Below are 20,499 nucleotides of genomic sequence, written 5' to 3' on the forward strand. Positions count from 1 at the left end.
CACATTTTGCCTGTCATCGAGGTCGCAAAGCACCGCTTTGCGGCTGCCACGTGACTGCCCTTCTGTCAAGCGCTGGGCGCGCCACTATCTGGTGGGGATCTGCTCGCCGCTGGCGAGGACGCCGCCCTACAACTGCCGGAGTCCCGCAACAGGTTATTCCGGCTTGGAATGAGAAGCAAAGACCTCGCGGTACCTCCTCCCCTTGGCTGGGGCGGAAATCAGATTCTGTGCTTTACGTGGTCACATAGTCACACACATACACACCAAGCCTCACAACCTAACTCAGCTCAGTCTGACAACCCGTCTAACAAACAGCATTTCATAAATGTACATTTACTCCAACAAAGTCTCACCAAAATTTAACTTCATATACAGTCTTTTACGCTCAATCTCACTGTCTAAATCAGTTTACACAATCTCCCTGACTCCTGCAACCTCAGACCCTCAGAAATACGGAGCTAATCAGACTGCCGCAGTAGACACAGGGGAGACATGGCAGCTGAGAAACGTAAAAATATCGACCAAGATGAGCATTTTCTTGTGAGAAATAAAAACCTATTATTTTTTAAGTCAGAGACAACATCTTACAAATGAGGAAAACTTGAGTCCAGCTTTTAATATACCCGGTCTATTTGAAGCAGTTTCATAAGTGAAGAATTACTAAAAGTTTCAACTTTGACAAGCTTTGAGCAAAGAATAGCCAAAGACGATGTACAATGAAGTGGGACAATGTGTAATGGGAGGAAGAGTGACAAGAATATGTTCAACCTTGACTTGAGAAAATATCATCTTACGAACTTAATAAAGCATTTACTTGCCTTGGAAAGTCTGTAAAATCCTGAAAGTGTGAAGTAAGATTGCTGATTTTGTTCTGTAAAGTTGAACTACAGATTAGTGAAATCACCATATAGAATCAAGGCCTGTATGAGAGGGTCTCTATATTCCGTGAATACAAAGCAGAGGCACTAGGGTGTACTAAAGACCTATGTTTATTCTGTGTGTTTTCTTTAAGTAAAAAGAGTCTGGCCTACAACATATGTGAATATCTGTATTTATACCTGGATTAATTAGATAAGGAATAGAACCCTTCATCATAGCCACATGAATTGAAGTGTTTGCCAGTCCTAAGGATGTAATTCCAAAATATAGCTAAATGTGCATGAGGTGAAACATAGTATTGAAATTTAAATGTGGCAATTCAGTTGTCCAATTCATATATGTCACTGGCAGCATAAGGCAGGTAAATAATTGTTTCTAGTTACAGGGCTAAAATTAATGCAACCCTGAAAAGTTGAGATTTTTCTCTGTAATGACAAAACATCCCACTCAGATCCAGTGTTGTACCTCTTCTGCATCCCTTCTCCCCATCTGGAAAGTAAAATAATGTAGTTATACAGAAAATGAGAAGAATATGCCCTAGAGATTTGGGCATAAGTGTTCTAGTATTGCTTTCCCAAGTATTAGCTGGGGAACTTGAATGGGTTACTTAGCCTCTCTGACTTATGTTTCTGACATGACCATTCACATGATGAGAAAACAATTTTAAAAATGAACGGAAAACAAAATATTTTTACAAAATGAGCATATATTTCATAGTCAGCATTTACTGGGCTTGAGTTCTAACTCTGACCCTTAACAAAAAACTTCTCTGAGTCTCAAAAGACTGTATTTATCTGTAAAATAGTGTCTATAAAACTTTCCTCGTAGGATAATTGTGAATATTGAGTATTATAATGCTTGTGAAAACTTTTCAGAAGCCTTAAAGGTCTCCAAATGTATTAGGTGCTATTACTCTATACCAATTCCTAAATTCTTTTCTCAGGGCCACCTCTTTATAAAACTTAAGCCAACAGGATTCTTCTTTCGAATCACTACTTGGACTATCTTTACAACACAATTTAATGCCCTGATAAAATCTGTAAATATTATCGCTAAATTTCATCTTTGCATGTTTTAATCTCTCCCCAAAGGTTGAAAGTTCCTTGAGATTATAAGCCATTTCATCCCGCATAGTTTTATATTCAGCATAGTTCATACATAGCAAAGTTCTGAGTACATAACTACTATCTTTAAATTAATCTGGCCTGACCAGGCGGTGGCGCAGTGGATAGAGCGGCGGACTGAGATGCGGAAGGACCCAGGTTCAAGACCCCGAGGTCGCCAGCTTGAGTGCGAGCTCATCTGGCTTGAGCAAAAAGCTCACCAGCTTGGAACCAAGGTCGCTGGCTCAAGCAAGCGGTTAATCCATCTGCTGAAGGCCCGCGATCAAGGCACATATGAAAAAGCAATCAATGAACAACTAAGGTGTTGTAACGAAAAACTGATGATTGATGCTTCTCATCTCTCTCCGTTCCTGCCTGTCTATCCCTCTCTCTGACGCTCTCTGTCCCTGTAAAAAAAAAAAAATTAAAGTAAAATTAATTTGTATTGAATATCTAGAATGTATAAGTACTGTAGTCACTTATTTAATTCTTTTTTCTTTTTGACACTTACTTAATTCATACAACCACTATTTTACAGAATAAAAAACTGCTGAGAGGTTAGGAATTTTCCCAAACTCATGCTACAAAGTGACAGACCTAGTATTCAAGACTAGGTCAAAACTAGTGCTCTTTACACCTCCCATTATTACTGCAATTCACCCTCCATGCTGCAAAGTTTGTACAGTTCCATATAAAACTAATTCTTCCCTATGACATAACTCTTCATGGTTGGATAGCCAATATCCAAGTTAATGTCTACTAAAGGGAAAAGAATGAAAGAAAAATACTGTAGTAAGAAAAACTTCACTTTTCATTTCTCCAGAATTCCTTCCTTAAGAGAAACAATTTCATTTCAGTGTTACAAACTGAGAGAATAAAAACACAGAGAGATTCTCTGTACGTAAACATGAACAAAAAAAAATCATTTTAATCTATCCATTCTCATACTTGTTCTACTGTATTAATTCATGGAGCCCACCAGCCTAATTCAAATACTGTATAGATCTTTTTTAAAATCTCCATATTCTTTGAAATTATCATTAACTTTTATTTATTTATTTATTTTTGTGGCAGAGGCAGAGAGAATCAGACAGACAGAAAGGGAAAGAGATGAGAAACATCAGTTCTTCGTTGCAGCTCCTTAGTTGTTCATTGATTGATTTCTCATATGTGTCTTGACCAGGGGGTGGGGGGGTGGGGGGATGGCTACAGCAGACCTAGTGACCCCTTGCTGGAGCCAGCGACCTTGGGCTCAAGCTGGTGACTTGCTCAAACCAAATGAGCCCGCGCTGAAGCTGTCGACCTCCGGGTCTCGAACCTGGGTCCTCCACATCCCAGTCCAACGCCACTGCGCCACCGCCTGGTCAGGCATCATTACCCTTTTTTTTTTTTTTTTTTTTTTTGTATTTTTCTGAAGCTGGAAATGGGGAGAGACAGTCAGACAGACTCCCGCATGCGCCCGACCGGGATCCACCCGGCACGCCCACCAGGGGCCACGCTCTGCCACCAGGGGGCGATGCTCTGCCCCTCCCGGGCGTCACTCTGCCGCGACCAGAGTCACTCTAGCGCCTGGGGCAGAGGCCAAGGAGCCATCCCCAGCGCCCAGGCCATCTTTGCTCCAATGGAGCCTTGGCTGCGGGAGGGGAAGAGAGAGACAGAGAGGAAGGAGGGGGGGTGGAGAAGCAAATGGGCGCTTCTCCTATATGCCCTGGCAGGGAATCGAACCCGGGTCCCCCGCACGCCAGGCCGACGCTCTACCACTGAGCCAACCGGCCAGGGCATCATTACCCTTTTAAAAAGAACTTTTATTTCATTTCTCCTTCAAATATATATAGTAAAGTTTATTTGTACTTATTAGGATAAATTTTTATTTGAAATAATCTTAGATTTATGAAATAGTTGCAAAAATACTACAGAATGTTCCTGTTTACCTTTTATCCAGCTTCCTCTAATATTAACTTACACAACCATGGTACAGCTATTAAACTAAGAAATTAACATTGGTATAATACTACTAATTATATTCTAGATATTCTATTTGGATTTTTACATCAATATCCTTTTTCTGTTCCGGGTCCAATTCAGAATACCATACATTACATTTAGTTGTCATGTTTCATTAGCCTCCTCCAATCTATGGTATTTCCTCAGTCCTGACTTTTGAAGAGTAGTGGTTAGAAACTTTACAGAATGTCCCCCAGTTTGGGTTTCTCTGATGTTTTCTCTAATTATACCAAGTTTATGGATTTGGAGGAAGAAAACCACAAAGGCAATGTATCTTCATCACATGTAACCAACGTGACTTATTACTGGTGGTGTTAACCTTGATCCTTTGGTTAAGTTAATCAAGCTTTTTAACAATACACTACTATTTGATTAATCATGAGAAGATTTCATCTAATGACTTAATGTTCTTTAGTAATTTAGTGCATAATCCTGGACTCTTAAGTAATAAAAGAGGCATAAGATGTAGAGGTCTCAATACCTGAGTTCAAATTCTATATCCAGCCCTGGCTGGTTGGCTCAGCGGTAGAGCGTTGGCCTGGCATGCGGGGGACCCAGGTTCGATTCCTGGCCAGGGCACATGGGAGAAGCGCCCATTTGCTTCTCCACCCTCACCCCCTCCTTCCTCTCTGTCTCTCTCTTCCCCTCCTGCAGCCAAGGCTCCATTGGAGCAAAGATGGCCCGGACGCTGGGGATGGCTCCTTGGCCTCTGCCCCAGGCGCTAGAGTGGCTCTGGTCGCGGCAGAGCGACCCCCCGGAGGGGCAGAGCATCGCCCCCTGGTGGGCAGAGCATCGCCCCCTGGTGGGCAGAGCACCCCTCCTGGTGGGCGTGCCAGGTGGATCCCGGTCGGGCGCATGCGGGAGTCTGCTTCAGAAAAAAAAAAAAAAAAAAAAAATTCTATATCCACAACTTACTGGCTTTTTCTTTCTTTCTTTTTTTTTTTTTGTATTTTTCTGAAGTTGGAAACGGGGAGGCAGTCAGACTCCCGCATGCACCCGACCGGGATCCACCCGGCATGCCCACCAGGGGGTGATACTCTGCCCATCTGGGGCATCGCTCTGCTGCAACCAGAGCCATTCTAGTGCCTGAGGCAGAGGCCACAGAGCCATCCTCAGCACCCGGGCCAACTTTGCTCCAATGGAGCCTTGGCTGCGGAAGGGGAAGAGAGAGACAGAGAGGAAGGAGAGGGGGAGGGGTGGAGAAGCAGATGGGCGGTTCTCCTGTGTGCCCTGGCCAGGAATTAAACCCGGGACTCCCGCACGCCAGGCCGACACCCTACCACTGAGCCAACCAGCCAGGGCCCACAACTTACTGGCTTTAAGTCACAATTTCTATAAGCCTCAACTCTTTCACCTGAAAAATGGAGATAATTATTTCCCCCAAAGAGTTGTAAGACTAAATAATATGCGCATCACATTTTTTAAACTATGAAACACTATACAAATAGTAATTATTGCTATACGGGAGTCCTCTGGTCACAACAGTGTTGACATATGATGTTTCAAGTTTACAACACTCACTCCCATAAAAACTTTAAAAAACTGAGACATGAGCCTGACCAGGTGGTGGCGCAGTGGATAGAGCGTCGGACTGGGATGCGGAAGACCCAGGTTCGAGACCCCAAGGTCGCCAGCTTGAGCGAGGGCTCATCTGGTTTGAGCAAAAACTCACCAGATGGAGCCCAACGTCGCTGGCTCAAGCAAGGGTTTACTTGGTCTGCTGAAGGCCCGTGGTCAAGGCACATAAAAAAAAATAATAATTGAGACATGAGTGTTTCGGCTTACACCGTTAGGAGTGTACTTATGGACTATGTGGGCAAAATAGTTTGGTTAGAATCATCAACCTTCCAGACTAGCCTGGATCAATTCTTTAAGATGGTAGAGAGGCCTGCAACAGATCCTGTACCCTCTACATCAACTGCTTCTTGAGATGAAACACCTGTAGTACAAGTAGAATCATCTCCGGTGTCTCCCGCATGGTCCTTAGGCAATCTTGATTCAACTGGCCCAGTATCTCCAGCACCTTCTGCAGGTTCTCCTGCCTCTCCAGCTTCTTCCTCCTAATAGGTCACTCTCTCCCACCTTGCAATGCCCTTTCCAATGTGCAAGCCAACCACAGGAATAAAGGTAAGGAATTTTTTATACTCATTTTTTGTCATTTTTTTCTGTTACTACAGCACAGTATATTTATGTCCTTTTCCTTTTTTTCTGTGGCTCAGTTGTGTTTTTATGTTCTAGATTATGATTTTACAATTGTATTAGGATAGGTAAATGACAGGCTGTGTTTCAACTTACACTAAAATTCTAGTTCCACTGTCATAGGAATGGAACTGTGTCATAACCCGAGGACCCCTGTAATTTTAAGCTTCTCAATTGCTTACTGGGCAACGTTTTCTTACTTTACAAAAAGACTTTCATAAGTAATGTGAGTACCCACATGAAAAAGCCTGCTGAATCTCAGAAATAAAATGCCACCCTGGTTGGATAGCGCATTGGTTAGAGCATTGCCCCTGTATGCAAAGGTTGCTGGTTCGATCCCCAGTCAGGGCACATACAGAAACAGATCAATATTTCTGTCTTCCTTCCTCTCTCTCTCTCAAATCAATAAGTAATTTTTTTTTTTTTTTTTTTTTTTTTTACAGAGACAGAGAGTCAGAGAGAGGGATAGACAGACAGGAACGGAGAGAGATGAGAAGCATCAATCATCAGTTTTTCGTTGCGACACCTTAGTTGTTCATTGATTGCTTTCTTATCTGTGCCTTGATGGTGGGCCTTCAGCAGACCGAGTAACCCCTTGCTTGAGCCAGCGACCTTGGGTCCAAGCTGGTGAGCTTTGCTCAAACTAGATGAGCCTGTGCTCAAGCTGGCGACCTCGGGGTCTCAAACCTGGGTCCTCCGCATCCCAGTCCAATGCTCTATCCACTGTGCCACCGCCTGGTCAGGCTCAATAAGTATATTTTAAAAAATATATAAATAAAATGCTAAACCTACAATTATGAAATGATTAAAAAGTCCCCTGAGGGTACCAGTCTACTTTCCACCTCTGTTGGATTTATAAATACAACAAAAAAAGACAACTTTGAAACTAGATAAAGAGTTCCTAGCTCGTTGGCTCAGAGGTAGAGCACCAACCTGGCCTGTGGAAGTCCCAGGTTTGATTCCCAGTCAGGGCACATACAGCAACTATCTGCTTCTCCACCTCTCTCTCCCTTCTCTCTCTCTCTCTTTCTATTGAATATATATATCTCTCTCTCTTCCTCCTGCAGCCATGGCTCAATTGGTTTGAGCAAGTTGGTCTCGGGCACTGAGGATGGCGCCATGGCCTTGCCTCAGGTGCTAAAATAGCTCAGTTGCAGAGCAACTGAGCAATACTCCCAGATGGGCAGAGCGTCACTCAGTAGGGGGCTTGCTGGGTGGATCCTGGTGGGGGGTGGGGAGATGTGGGAGTCTGTCTCTCTGCCTCCCCACCTCCTTGCCTCTCAATAATATATATATATATTAGATAAAGAAATTGTAATCACCATATACATATTTCCATAAGCTAATAATTCAGAAATTGTGCACATTTAAGTCAATGAGGGAAAGTCACAAAATAATCTGATTAAATTATATTTCTATAAACCCTTTCAAATAAGTATGAACTGCTGAAAAAAAAAGATTTCCATGACACTAAGTATTTAGTAATATCCAATTATAAGGCCTCCATTTTGTGTTTGAAAGAGAAGCCATTACTATATTAGAAGAGAAACCACACTTTCAATATAATAGATACTTAATTGTGAATTTTTCTTCTACACCCATTAGAATGTAAGCTTATTGAGGGCAGACATACTCACTTTTGAATCTCCTTCAGTGAACTGACACTCTATAAATAGATTTTCAATGAAGCTACTTTGTAGTGCTTATTTATGCTCTCTGAACTAAGACTAACACCTCTGTGCTGCCACTTATAGTTTACACAATAAGCAGACTAAACATATACTTTAGGGCACCAGCAACAACAGAAGAGAAAAACAAAAGTACTTTCTTTAAAGGATTTAATATTTCAGTAAAAACATTGAAGTAGTAATCATGGGGGAAAACAACTTTATTGGACTTCTTTATACTTATTTATGTTTTGGGGTTTTTTTTACATATAAGGTGAGGTGGTAAGACATCAAAATCTTTTCAGTGCTTAGTACCTCCAAAAATCTTAATCCACTGTATGCATCTTAAATTGCCATAAATTTTATTTACTATTACTCAGCAAAAGTATTTTATTTCATGAAAATTATAACACATGTGTAGCTATGTTATTATGAGTTAAATAACGAGTACTGTTTAACATTCTGACAGTTATCTTCTCTTAGCAGGAAACCATAATGCTAGAAAGCAATTCTCATGAATTGGATTAATGCCAATAATCTCTTATCAGCCAACTGTGCTGCTATATCATCACATCCTCCAGCTGTACTAAAATATTACACAGTAAGTTGCAGAATAATCAAAAGTTAATGGTATTATTCATGTTATTGGCTGTTAAGAATGGAACCCTTCATGTTCTATTTGAAATGTCTAAATATGTGTAAGAAAGAGTAGAGTTAATTTCTTGTGGTTATAGTTCACTCTTGGTTCACATTCAAGTTTAGTTACCTAAGAAAAGAGAGAGCTCTGGTTATTTTTTTCTCAACAATTCAGTTAAAGAAAACACTGCTGGAATCTTCCCAGTTTACACGACACCCCTCTCCACCGCCCCCACCTACCAGCCAGTCTGTTGCTAGATGATTATCCAGATGTTTCTGGTGTGTTTTTGTTGCTAATATCCTCTTTATACTTCAAGGAGCTGGGTACAGATGTTGCTTGAGGATATGCTTGCTAGACACCGGTACTAATTAGACCACTTGTCATTTTTTGCTTGGTTTCATTTTGACCACTGGGTGCTCATGTAACCGTGTTGGATATTTTTAATAACAACAACAAAAAATACAGAAAGCTGTAGTTAATTAATCTTATACAGCTAAAAAAAAAAAGGAGGTTTGAAAGTAGTAGAGATAACTGGTGCCTGGACGATTGAAATAAACGATTGATTTACATTTGGACACCCCTTCCCCTCCCCCCCAAAAAACCATCCATGTAGTCAAAGTGAGAACTTAGGCAATAAAGAGACGACCTTGTTAGAAAACGCTTCCCAAGTTTTGCTTGAAAGTTAACTGCTTCTCTCCCTTCCTCCGAAGAAATGGGATATCTCACAGTTTCAAGTCCCTGGAACATTATTAGGTTTTCAGAGTTCGTCATGATTTCTTACCTATATACCATGTCTTTAGTATTCTTAAAAAATCACTCTATAAAAGACTTTTGCTTTTGCTGAGCACTATTGTTGCTGTCAGTCCGCGTCTATTCCTCCACCCCCACGGCCATCTCTGCCCATCGTGGCCCTGGGTTGATCTGGCAGGTGCGAGGCCGGGGCGGCAGAGAGGAAGCCAAGTTTACATAGCACGAGCCTCAGAGAAGGCGGCAGCAGTACAGGCCTTGCTGCCGGAACTTGGAGAGCCTAGCGGGGGAGCGCAGAGGCCGGCTGGCTCTCCGCCTTCCAGCAGCCAGAGGCGCCCAGCCTCTAAGGCCCTGCGGCTCTCCGCAGCCGTCTTAATTAACAAGCCTCTTCCCCTCACGCCCGCCTCCGCCGGGCTCGCGGCTGCCCGGGGTTTCGCGTCGCCACTCCAACCCGCCCGCCAGCCGGAGGAGGCCGCGGGGAGGGCGGGTAGGGGCCAAAGCAGGAGACTGAGGGAGGGAGGCGGGGAGCCAGGAGGCGGGAGAAAGGGCGCCAGGCGGGGGCGGAGCGTGAGGCGGGAGGGGGAGCGCCACCCGGCCGGGGGCGGGGCGTGGGCGGGGCCCGGCCTTCCCGCTCCCCCGGCGCTGCGACTCCACAGAGCCTCCTTAAAACTCTGCCGTTAAAATGGGGGCGGGTTTTTCAACTCAAAAAGCGCTCAATTTTTTTCTTTTCAAAAAAAGCTGATGAGGTCGGAAAAAAGAGAGCAGAAACCGGCACCGTCTCTGCAGCGGCAACAGAAGCAGCAATTGTTTGAGTGAAAAAAGAAGCTAAGAAGAGAGGCAAGGAAAAGAGCAGAAAAGGGGACAACGCTCAAGTATCTGTAGGGGTGCAGGGCGCAGGAACCGGCGATTTTGGAGAACCCAGCTACAAAAGAAACTGTCACTGGGAGCACTACGGCTCAAAAGGAAGCAGCGCTTTACCCGGTTCGGCTCCAGGGCACAGCTGGCTGGTGGCCGCTGCCCTGTCGGCGGCACAGGCTGAGGGCAGAGGCCGGGGGACCGCGAGAGGCTGGCGAAGTGGCACCAGTCGCCTAAGTCGCTGGGCTCTCGCCGAAAGGGTAGCGGGGCTGGCTACGTCCTGGGATTGTGGTGACTGCCCCTACTCGGGGCTGGGGCCGAGCTCCCCACGACCCTCCTGATCTCCGGAGGCCTTCAGAAAACCGGGAAAGGAAGGAAAAGACAGCAGCGGCAGCTCAATGAGCGTCTACAGTAGGAAGTCTGAACTGGCTCGGTCGTAGGCGGGAAGTTACTGGTGGGCTGCCTGGTGCAGCCGCGATGCTGCCACGCGCTGCTCCAGAAGCCCCGGCCACTTAGACGCTTCCCGCATCGCTCTCCCCTTTCTCACGCTGCTGGGAGTCGTGGGACCCGGTGGGGCCGGCATGACCCGCTTGCCCGAGGCCCGCCGCGCGCCCGGCGGTCTCCGAAGACGCGCGCCGAGCCTTGCTCCCACGGCCTCTGAGGCTCGGCGGGGCTGCAGTGGCCTGGCGGGCGGACTCCGGAGCCTGCCCGCGCGGCATTAGCCCGCGGCTCAGCCCGGACTCGAATAAAGGCTCTTCCCGTGAAGCCGAGGCTACCGAGGAGTCGTTACGACCTGTAACTTCAGGGCCACGGAACTACTACTCCCGTTTGCCTTTGGCGATCATCTTTAACCCCCCGGAGTACGTCAGCATCCAGCTACAGCGGCGCTCTCGCTGCCGCAGAGGACTCAAGACTACTACCCCTTCGGGCGTGACGGATGGAGACCGAGCCTCTCCGAGGACCTGCCCCTGCAGTTCTGGCTCGCACGGCTCAAGTCACCACCGTGAACAAGGGTGGGTTAATGCCTTTTCTTCACCCTCAAATGTCTTTTCTTCCGCGGTATTTTCTCCCTGGTCTAGTCCCTTAAGCCTCCGTACACGTTCCTCGCAGAGATCTGTAGTGTTGTAGTGACAGCTCTGCCTACATTTTATGTCCAGAGTAATTACCAGAAATGTGTCTGTGTGTCTCTCTGTTGAATCACCAGAATTCTTCATAGGGGTTAAGCTAAAAAGCGAGGAGCAGAGCCCCTCTCCAATGGCTCAGTTTTGCTGAATAATCACGTGTGAATCGAGGGGCGGGCTTTTGGCAGGCAGATCTTACTAGTATTTACTACCAAGCTGTACTCCAGATTAACCATCCCAGTCTTTCTGTCAGTCTCCGATGCCATCATGCAGCCTGGTTAGGGCCAAAGGAAAGGGAAAAAAGAAAAACAACTAATTCATCTTTTCCCGATCGTCAGGACCCTAAAGAATGGCCGAACCTTGGGGGAACGAGTTGGCGTCCGCAGCTGCCAGGGGGGACCTAGAGCAACTTACTAGTTTGTTGCAAAATAATGTAAACGTCAATGCACAAAATGGATTTGGAAGGACTGCGCTGCAGGTTGGTATCCAGAGAGGTGGGGAAAACAGGTCAACAATGCCTACGTGACCCGGGTTTCTTGAATAACAGCTTTTAAGCTTTCAGGGGTACAAAATTTCACTGTTTTTAAACCTAGTTGGTTGCCATATTTTATATCTTTAAGTGGATCCAACTCCCCAAAATGACGTACTTTGAACAAACTCGTCAAATCCAATAACATCCTCCATATCAAGTGAGTTCCAGGTTTGGTCTTAATTTTTGGAATGTTTTTGTGACGGTGGGGATTTGAAAGTAATCGTAGAAGCGACAAGTTTTGTTTTTTTGGGGGGTGTGGGGGGTGTTAGACAGCTCTGTAAACACATTATTGTGATTATTATTTGAAGTAAATGCACTGCTATTAGTGGTTTCCGTACTTTGCTCCAATAATTGACTTTAACGTTAATTTTCTTGACTATTGGCGAGGGTGTTTTTCCTTCAATTGCTTCAAGTTTTGACAAACGACCTTTCCTCGTTTGGAATGGGTGGACTGGGCACGGGCACAGGATGTACATTTCACAGTTAATGTAATACCATCCACCCATTCAAGATTGAGGAGGAATAAAAAGTTGAATTTTCTAATCAGAGCTCAGCTCATGTTTTTGTCTCTGCAGTCATGCCGTGATATGTTCTAATTTTTAGTAATTAGATTTACAAGCAACAAATGAAACATGTTCAGCTGCCAAGTATTGTACCTGATAATAATTTTACTCCTCTGAACGTTATCATTTAACTTAGTTGAAGGGATTAGAACAGAAAAATGGAAAAGTGGTCTCAAATAATTGCTTTATCAGAGTTCAGATAATATTCTTATGAACTATTCTTATGCAAAAATGCCACACTTGAAGCTTTGAAAATTGGAGAGAGGGTTTTTAGGGTGCTTTGTTTTAGTTACAAGAATTAGAAATTTAAGTGGCAGAAGATATACTATTAACTGACAAAGTTCATACAGTCTGTACATTTTAAATCAGAATACACTGACCTTGCAAAATTTTTCAGTATTGTGGAAGCTTATGCATAGATATTAATATTTTATCTTGTTATTTCAAGTAGATTAAATGGGGAAAGGATTTTTTTCTTTTTCTATTTAGTAGTTTTAACAGGTTTGGTTATGGTAGCAATGCCACAAATTTAATTTATTTAAAAATTTCCTATTGAAAACTAAAAGATTATATAAGTCTCACAAACAATGAACCACTTAACCCATGTTCAGAATAAGATCTTACAGAACTTTTGACGAACAGGAAGACTGGGAGGTTAAAACTGAAAAAAAAATTTTTTTTTGACAAACATTTTAAATACAATTCCGCAATCTTGTTTATATTAAACATACTTATCAAGATACTAACACCCACTTTTGTGGCTTAGTCCTTGTACATATAATGAAACACACACAAACAGGAGTCTCAAAGCTTATTTTCAGTATGTATAATCCTGACTCTGAAATTGTGTCATAACTCAAGAAAGAACTTTCTTTTCAAATAATTTCCAATATTACCATTATTTTCTGTGAAAGATGGCAAATTTCCTTCTACATTTGTTTATTTAACTCAATTGTAAAAGTTCCCCACCCCCTTGCCAGAGTAAGCTTTTCAATGAGGACAGTATCAAAGGCCTTAATCGTATATTTGCTTTGCAAAGATCCAAGGTGTCTGCATCTTATTTTTCCCAGTCTAGGTTCTTAAATGTGACTAAATTTTCAGAAGCAGTTGTGGCAAAAATTAGATAGTGTTGATTTTTAATAACCAAAATGCATATTTCATTGAAGTTCTTATAAAATAAATTATCTATCAGTTTTACTACTGACCAAAAGGAAGGGCTAAAAGCCAGCAGGGTTTTATCGACAGAGAAGCTTAATATCTTGGCCATCTATATAGTTTGCATTTATAAAATATTTTTATTCTGAATATATTTTATTACATTGCTTAATTTGTGGTTATTTTTGAAAACACATGTTTTAAAGGGGATAGCTCAACTTTGTATTTTCCAGTGGATATTTAATTTCACAAATATTTGAATGTTTATTATGCAATCTATTTATTATAAATTTATATTATTATGAGAATAGGTAAATATAAATGAAAGCAGTTAAAATGTTAAAATTTTCTGGCATGTTAATGAGACTACTTTTTCACAACTAAATGATATATATTGTTTAACTGCATGCTGCTTTACAAGATATTTTATAATTATGAGAGCCTAATAGAGACCTCTTATTAGAGTGAAATATATTCAAACAACAACAGATACGTCTTTGTCATGTGAATTATTTGTATGTTGACAGCAAATTTTAATACAACATTCTGGTTTTTAAAGTGTTGGCAGTTTACAAATAGCCATTCCTAAATGCCTGACAATAACTGCAAAAGGGAAATAAGATGGGACTACCAGTTGATTATTTAATGGGCTCAAACCACAGACAAAGCTGCCTGTCCCAAAGTACACATTAAATATCTTATTTTCTCTTCTTTTGCTTACTTGAAAATCAAGAGGCTAGTTAGAACTTTCAGAAACAGAAAATAATATAGTAAGATGACTGTTTCATCCACTTGCCACACAATCATTTCCTATCTAATACATGGCGTATGTGAACATAGCTTTAGATAAATCAACATCATAAACCATGTAGAACACTTTTACTTATTTAACACCTTAATAATCAGTAACATTTTAAATTTTCAAGTGGAGGATAGAATCCACCTTGTATAGCACTGAATACACCTTGTAGCCAATATGTAATAACTTGCAAAGAAAAAAATTTAAAGACCACTTGGAAATTTGTCATTGTATCTATTGGGAGAGAGCTTGTGAAAATTAATCACTTAAGAAAATATCAGGTCTGGATTTTTAATAGATCATTTTTACATTTAGGTGATGGAGTCTGATCTGTAGAAACACTTCTTTGGGGGTTTAAAGAAACTCGCTCTCCTTATTTCTTTTCAGTGGATATTTAGAAAATAAATTCTGCCCACTTTGATTTTCCAGAGTAAATACTGTAGGTATATTTTATATGAACAAACACAGAAGGAGACTTAATTTAAATCTCGAATTCCATTTATTTTAATAAAATCATGAAATTACATAACTTAATGGGAAATACAGGACTGAGTTGGGGGTGAATTTTATACAATTAGACTTGTTCTATTTTGTTGATAAACTTACCTTATTTGGGGGCCCATTTAAGATATTCTATCATAGAAACTCAATTTTTATAAGTTTTCGTCTATTGTACTTTTACTCCTGCAACAGAGTTCTTCAAACTCCATCGTCTGGGTCTTCCCCAAGTACTCTTTCACCAAAAATAAATAGTTACAAAAATAAGAGAGGTGGTTTTTAAAAAAATATTCTTATAGTAGGAGCACTTAAAGGATTCTTTTTTCTTCTTCGTCTTTTCTAGGTTATGAAACTTGGAAATCCCGAGATTGCCAGGAGACTACTACTTAGAGGTGCTAATCCCAATTTGAAAGACGGAACTGGTTTCGCTGTCATTCACGATGCTGCCAGAGCGGGGTTCCTGGACACTTTACAGACTTTGCTGGAGTTTCATGCTGATGTTAACATCGAGGATAATGAAGGAAACCTGCCCTTGCACTTGGCTGCCAAAGAAGGCCACCTCCCGGTGGTGGAGTTCCTTGTGAAGCACACCGCCAGCAAAGTGGGGCATCGGAATCATAAGGGGGACACCGCCTGCGACTTGGCCAGGCTCTACGGGAGGAACGACGTTGTTAGTCTGATGGAGGGGAACCCTGCGGAAGGGGCTGAGAATCTACAATGAATATGGGGAGGGCTCTCCCACACTGTCTTTTTTGTCAGTTAAATGGTTGCCTTTCTGATTTTAAAATAATTTGTTAAAATTCAGTTTTGTCATATTTTAAGCAGCTTGTTAAATCTTCTGAAACTGCTAAATGGAAATATTACTATAGGTTTATGAATATATTTAAGCAACATCGTTTTCACCTGCAAAATCCTGAGCTCTAACATGTAATTGCAAATAGCTTTGGCTTTCTTATTATTTTATCTTACCTTGACTTTTTCCTTGCTTCTTTCTCCCTTTGCCAGTCTCAATACCCAACTTGGAGACGTTTTTAAAAAGCTTTGTCCTGATGCTTCTTTTGCCTAATTAAAACACTTTTTCAAAACAGGACAGTGTTTTTATGTCATTTCCACTCCTCTATAACCCCCATATAATTTACCACTTGCTAGATCAGACGTTTTACATCCTGACATTAGAAAATGCAGACCAATTGAAAATGAGACATCTTCTCTTAAGGGTTCAGTTATTCTTTCCTTCCTCTCCTGATGCCTCTCCCAAAAGAGTGTACTTGGTGCCAGAATTTCTGCTTTAAAATAGGATAAGAACAACATTTTTGAAAGACCAAACCTGAAATTACCTCAGTGTGAACTTATCCTAATGTTCAATCTTCCATTTTTCTCAAATTTAACTTGAATAGCTGAAAAATAGGTTTCAGAATAGCGATCTAAAAACAATTAGCTCTAAAAAAACAGTCTCTTAAAAAGAGACTGCCACCTTAAAAGTGTTTCTCAGTAGTTGATTTTTTTAAACCACAAATGAAACAACTGGTAAATAAATTTCCCAAAAGTGATATCATAATAAGTATACTAAGTGCAACATAGTATAGTTATCTCTTCAAATGACAGAAATGTAAAATTACAAAATATTTAGGTATTGTGCAAATATCCATTTTTAGGGGATAGAAAGCTCGGCAATAATAAAAATATATAAATTATATGTGAGGGTCATAAGTAATTTAGGGGCTGCAGTATAATAAATATAAAAACTTTTATAATACATAAATAGGCCATTCCTATATATAGTACTTGACTCCCACAAACCTTTTTAGTAAAGGCATATAAAATATTTTTTAAAATATGTTTAGCTAAAAATAATTTTTGAATGAAACAGAAATATCAACTATCCAAGAGTATTTTCCAGCATCTACTATTCTGTCATTTTCAAGATTTTAATTAAATGATTTCAATGCAGTTACCATTTATAAATTTATAAACACTTTATTCATCATTTCCCACGTGAACAAAGATGTTTTATGTGAAACTTTCTTCCTGTTTCAAAAAGCTCACTGCCCTCGTTCCAAAAAGAACAAAATACTTCAAGGTTTATTGAAGGACGTGGTTCTGGTGTGTTCTGATGCCTCCCTTAACAAGGATTGAAATGGTTGCAGCCAAGTGGTTTTTAATAATTTGTTTTCCATAACAATATAAAAAGAATATAGGAGGGTAAGATTAATCCTTTTCATTTGGCACTAAAGTTCACCTACTTTAAGTTAAGTGCAATAAGATTTCAACATCTGCCACCTTTAACCACAAGTTACTGAATAAATTTGATAGCAACATGAAACTGAATTTAAAACATGAGTTAATTTAAAATTTAGAAAAAAGTAGAAATTGGGATGGTTTTGAAGGGAAAAGTGTTATATTTGGATTTTAAAACTAGAATCAATGTACAAAACACATAGCTTAAGTAAGATGAATATTGTCTAAACACAAGACTTTTACTAAAAAGGAAAAAAACCCTCTCACAAGTCGCAACTGTAAAGATGAACATTTCTGAATTTAAAGTTGAGTTTAATGGCCTTTCAGTATCCACCAAGTCTCAGAATTAAAATTGCTCTTTAGAGATTTTAAATATAGAGTTATAGGACGTCCATAAACTAAAGAGAAGTACTTCTGCAGTCGCTTTTTTCTTGGAGCACAACAAGGGGAGAGGGAGCTCTTATCTTTTCATCAGCCAAAAATTTGCTAGGCATTAAACATCGCCACATTTCTCTGGCTCTTCGCAGGAAATAGCTTTGCTAATCTAAGTATTTTAGAAATGAGTTATGTGGTCCCCTCTAGGAAATATAAAAAGCCATTATATGGTTTCTCAAAAACCACTATAATATTCAGTAAGACTCTTGAATATGCCGAAATGTATAGTATGGAAGAAATGGTGTTGCTGAGTTTAATGGGGTCCAATTTGCAGTTAACTGAGGTGGGGAAGGGTCTGAGTTTATGCAAAGACAGAGTGGAGAGGCAAGGGCTAATTAATAAAGTGATCAGAGCCCCAGTGGACAACCTATAGAAAGGATGGAGGATGCTAAATAGAGATGCGCTCTTAAGTTCAGTTCTCCAGTATCCGCATCCAGGTCGGGAAACTCAGGCACTGCCTGGTATAAGCTGACTTACACTTGGGGGTGAGGGGCATTAACTGTACCTCAGTTCATGCTGGTTCTCCAGCCATTATGCAAACTGCATTTAACCATATTTCGGTAGTGAATCTATAGTTTTCTGATAAACATTACGCATCTCGTAATGGAGTGATAAGCTAGTACACACACACACACACACACACACACACACACACAACGCTGGGTGATTAATAAAATAATTCTGTCCTGGGCAAGATATTCAATTGGTAATATTATAAATTTCATTTATTGTGTTTGTCAGACGAACGTTGGGGGAACCGTGGCCGGTGACTGGTTTCGAAATCTCAGTTCCCAAAAAGGAGCTTTCGGCTTGAGCCCGGGTTAGAATAGCCCAGAAGCGCTGCAAGATCACAGCGCTGGAGCGAGAAAGGGTCGTAATCGCAGCCTTCCTAACTGCCCAGAGTGACCTTCATCAAACGGCTACGAGGGCGGTGAGTGGAGGAGTCCCTCTCTTGGTCTCTAGAGACTATTTTGATTTTACACGGCCGTTCAAACCCCCCCCACACACACACACACACGCGCGCGCGCACAGACACACACACACACACACACACACACACCACGCAAACAGGTCCACGCAGGGACCTAGTAAGAGGCAGGAGACAATCTTCCAGCCTGAAACTGAGGGTAAAGCTCTGCCATAGCAAACCCAGTCCCTCTCTAGAGAGGCTGCGAAGACATCCTTCGTGTCCCTTCGAAACCGTCCCAACTCCAATTGCAGCTCCCGGCTCCCTAGTAAGGAGGCTTGAGCCCAGAGCTCCCTCAGGGCGCGCAGAAAAGCCCGGGTTGGGGGTGGAGGAGTTTCAAAACCGTTAGCTCGCAATTTTTTTGCTCCCTCCCTCGCTAAGGTTTCTTTTCTTTTCTCTTCCTGTCCAAATATTTCAAATTTCCGCGCCTTAAATAACAGTCTCTTTTTATTTAGTTTCCCCGGCAGGTTTGGCCGCCCGCTTGTCTCTTTCCCCCAGCGGGGCCGGGGCGCCTCGGGCACATTGGTGCTGCCCGCAGCCCCTGCTCTGCTCGCGGCCCCCTGCCCAGCCCTTGCGGCCCAGGGGGCCCGCCGAAGCCACGGCCCCTCTTGCCGCGACCTCGCCTGACCCTGCTCTCCCGGCACCCACACCCAACTAAGGCCGCCCCCCCACCCTGCCGCCTGTCTGCTTCCCAACTCGACTTTCCTCCCCGGACTTTGGAGCCTTTCTGCTTTGGGGTTTGGAACCCCGTCGCCGTGGAGCAGCGGAAGGGCCGCGACAGTCGGAGCGCAGCGGAGGAGGCTGGTGGCCGGAGCCTGCCCCCGCCCCCACCCTGCGGGTAACCTTGGAGGCGCCCTCGGAGTGAGTGGTGCGCTGCAGCGCCAGCCTGCTGGCGCGAGCGGGCGCGGAACGGCGGGCAGTAGGCGGGAGCGGGGGGCGGGGAGGAGGAGCGGGCCCCGGCGCCTCCCGGCCGCCGCCGCCGCCGCGCCCGGGCAGCCGCTCCCGGGGAGGCCCGGGTCCCCCAGCTTTGGCCCTCAGGCAGCTGTCCCGGAGGAGACGGCGGCCATCCACTGGATGGTTCCGGCGACCTACGCCTGAGGACTGGGGCCAGAGGGTGATGTGGGAGCAGAGCAGGCGGGTCGGTGAGTGCCTAGCTCTCTGCAGAGGTGAGCTGGCGGCGGGACGCCGCGCGGCGGCTCGAACAACTCCATGCCGTCTGTCCATGCCAGCACTCCCTCCTCCTCCCCCTGTGACAGCTGAGGACAGTCCGAGCCTAGCGTCCAAATGTGTGGAGGCAAATGCCTTTCAGGCTTGTCAGCCCTAAGACTATTCATAAAGATCCCCCAGGATGTTGCTGTTGTCAACTGAAAATGCACGTTCATTTCGAAAGACCCTCACACCGAAACACGGAGAATTGCAGGCCCGCAGGGACTTTGTGTGGGGCTGGAGTGCGCAAAATACCTAGAAGGGGTCTTCTTTTATCAACCCAGAATAGATCCAAAAATCAAGTTATGGATCTTCAGTGGTACATGAAAAGAATAAAAACTCCCCTGATCTGGTTATTGACTTGGTAAATTAAAGTTCCAGTGAAATGTTTTGCCATCTGCTATAGAAACTTTGTGCGAGCTTCAGGTGTTAGGATGTGGGTTTAGAATTTCTGTGCTTTCTTTAATTCTCAGAGACATTGAATAACATCATGATAACACACCCGGCAAGCGAGCAAAGATTATTCTTGCCACCACAGCACCTGCAAAAACACAAGTGTAGCTCATATTTTGCTTCCTAAGGTTCTAAAATGGCTTCCGAACCATCCAGAGGTACCAGCACATACGAGGAGGTGGTACGGGAGAAGAGTTTGTACATTTAAAAAATTTATACAGATATTATTGCACTTCAGCTATTCCACTTCATCTCTCTTTCTCCCCACCCCCAACCTCATTGGTCAAGGAAGAATTTTAGTGTAGGCCTATTCAATAATTCTATATACAGCCTTTTTCTCTTTTCTCACTTCTCCCTCCCAAAAAAATACCAGTTAGCCAAAACCATCAGCTCTTTGAGGGAGGAAGTTAAAAAACCACGAATCCTTATCCAACCTCCCGT

General features: G+C 42.8%; 1 protein-coding gene across 1 annotated transcript; it reads left to right on the forward strand.

The window, feature by feature from the left end:
- The first annotated feature begins 9,864 nt into the window (after window positions 1-9,864).
- On the forward strand, window positions 9,865-15,849 carry CDKN2C (cyclin dependent kinase inhibitor 2C). The gene is made up of 3 exons (XM_066376248.1): window positions 9,865-11,104; window positions 11,551-11,690; window positions 15,103-15,849. The coding sequence occupies exons 2-3, from the start codon at window positions 11,562-11,564 to the stop codon at window positions 15,478-15,480; spliced, it is 507 nt and encodes a 168-aa protein (XP_066232345.1). The 5' UTR covers window positions 9,865-11,104; window positions 11,551-11,561; the 3' UTR covers window positions 15,481-15,849.
- Window positions 15,850-20,499: the final 4,650 nt, after the last annotated feature.

Source organism: Saccopteryx leptura, chromosome 3 (genome assembly GCF_036850995.1).
Source record: "Saccopteryx leptura isolate mSacLep1 chromosome 3, mSacLep1_pri_phased_curated, whole genome shotgun sequence".
NCBI classification, from domain to species: domain Eukaryota; kingdom Metazoa; phylum Chordata; class Mammalia; order Chiroptera; family Emballonuridae; genus Saccopteryx; species Saccopteryx leptura.

Excerpts from the sequence above, each read along its gene's own strand:
- CDKN2C (XM_066376248.1), top strand. The coding sequence starts at position 11,562 with ATGGCCGAACCTTGGGGGAACGAGTTGGCGTCCGCAGCTGCCAGGGGG. Across the intron at positions 11,691-15,102 it reads TTGGAAGGACTGCGCTGCAG|GTTATGAAACTTGGAAATCC; the intron begins GTTGGTATCCAG and ends CGTCTTTTCTAG.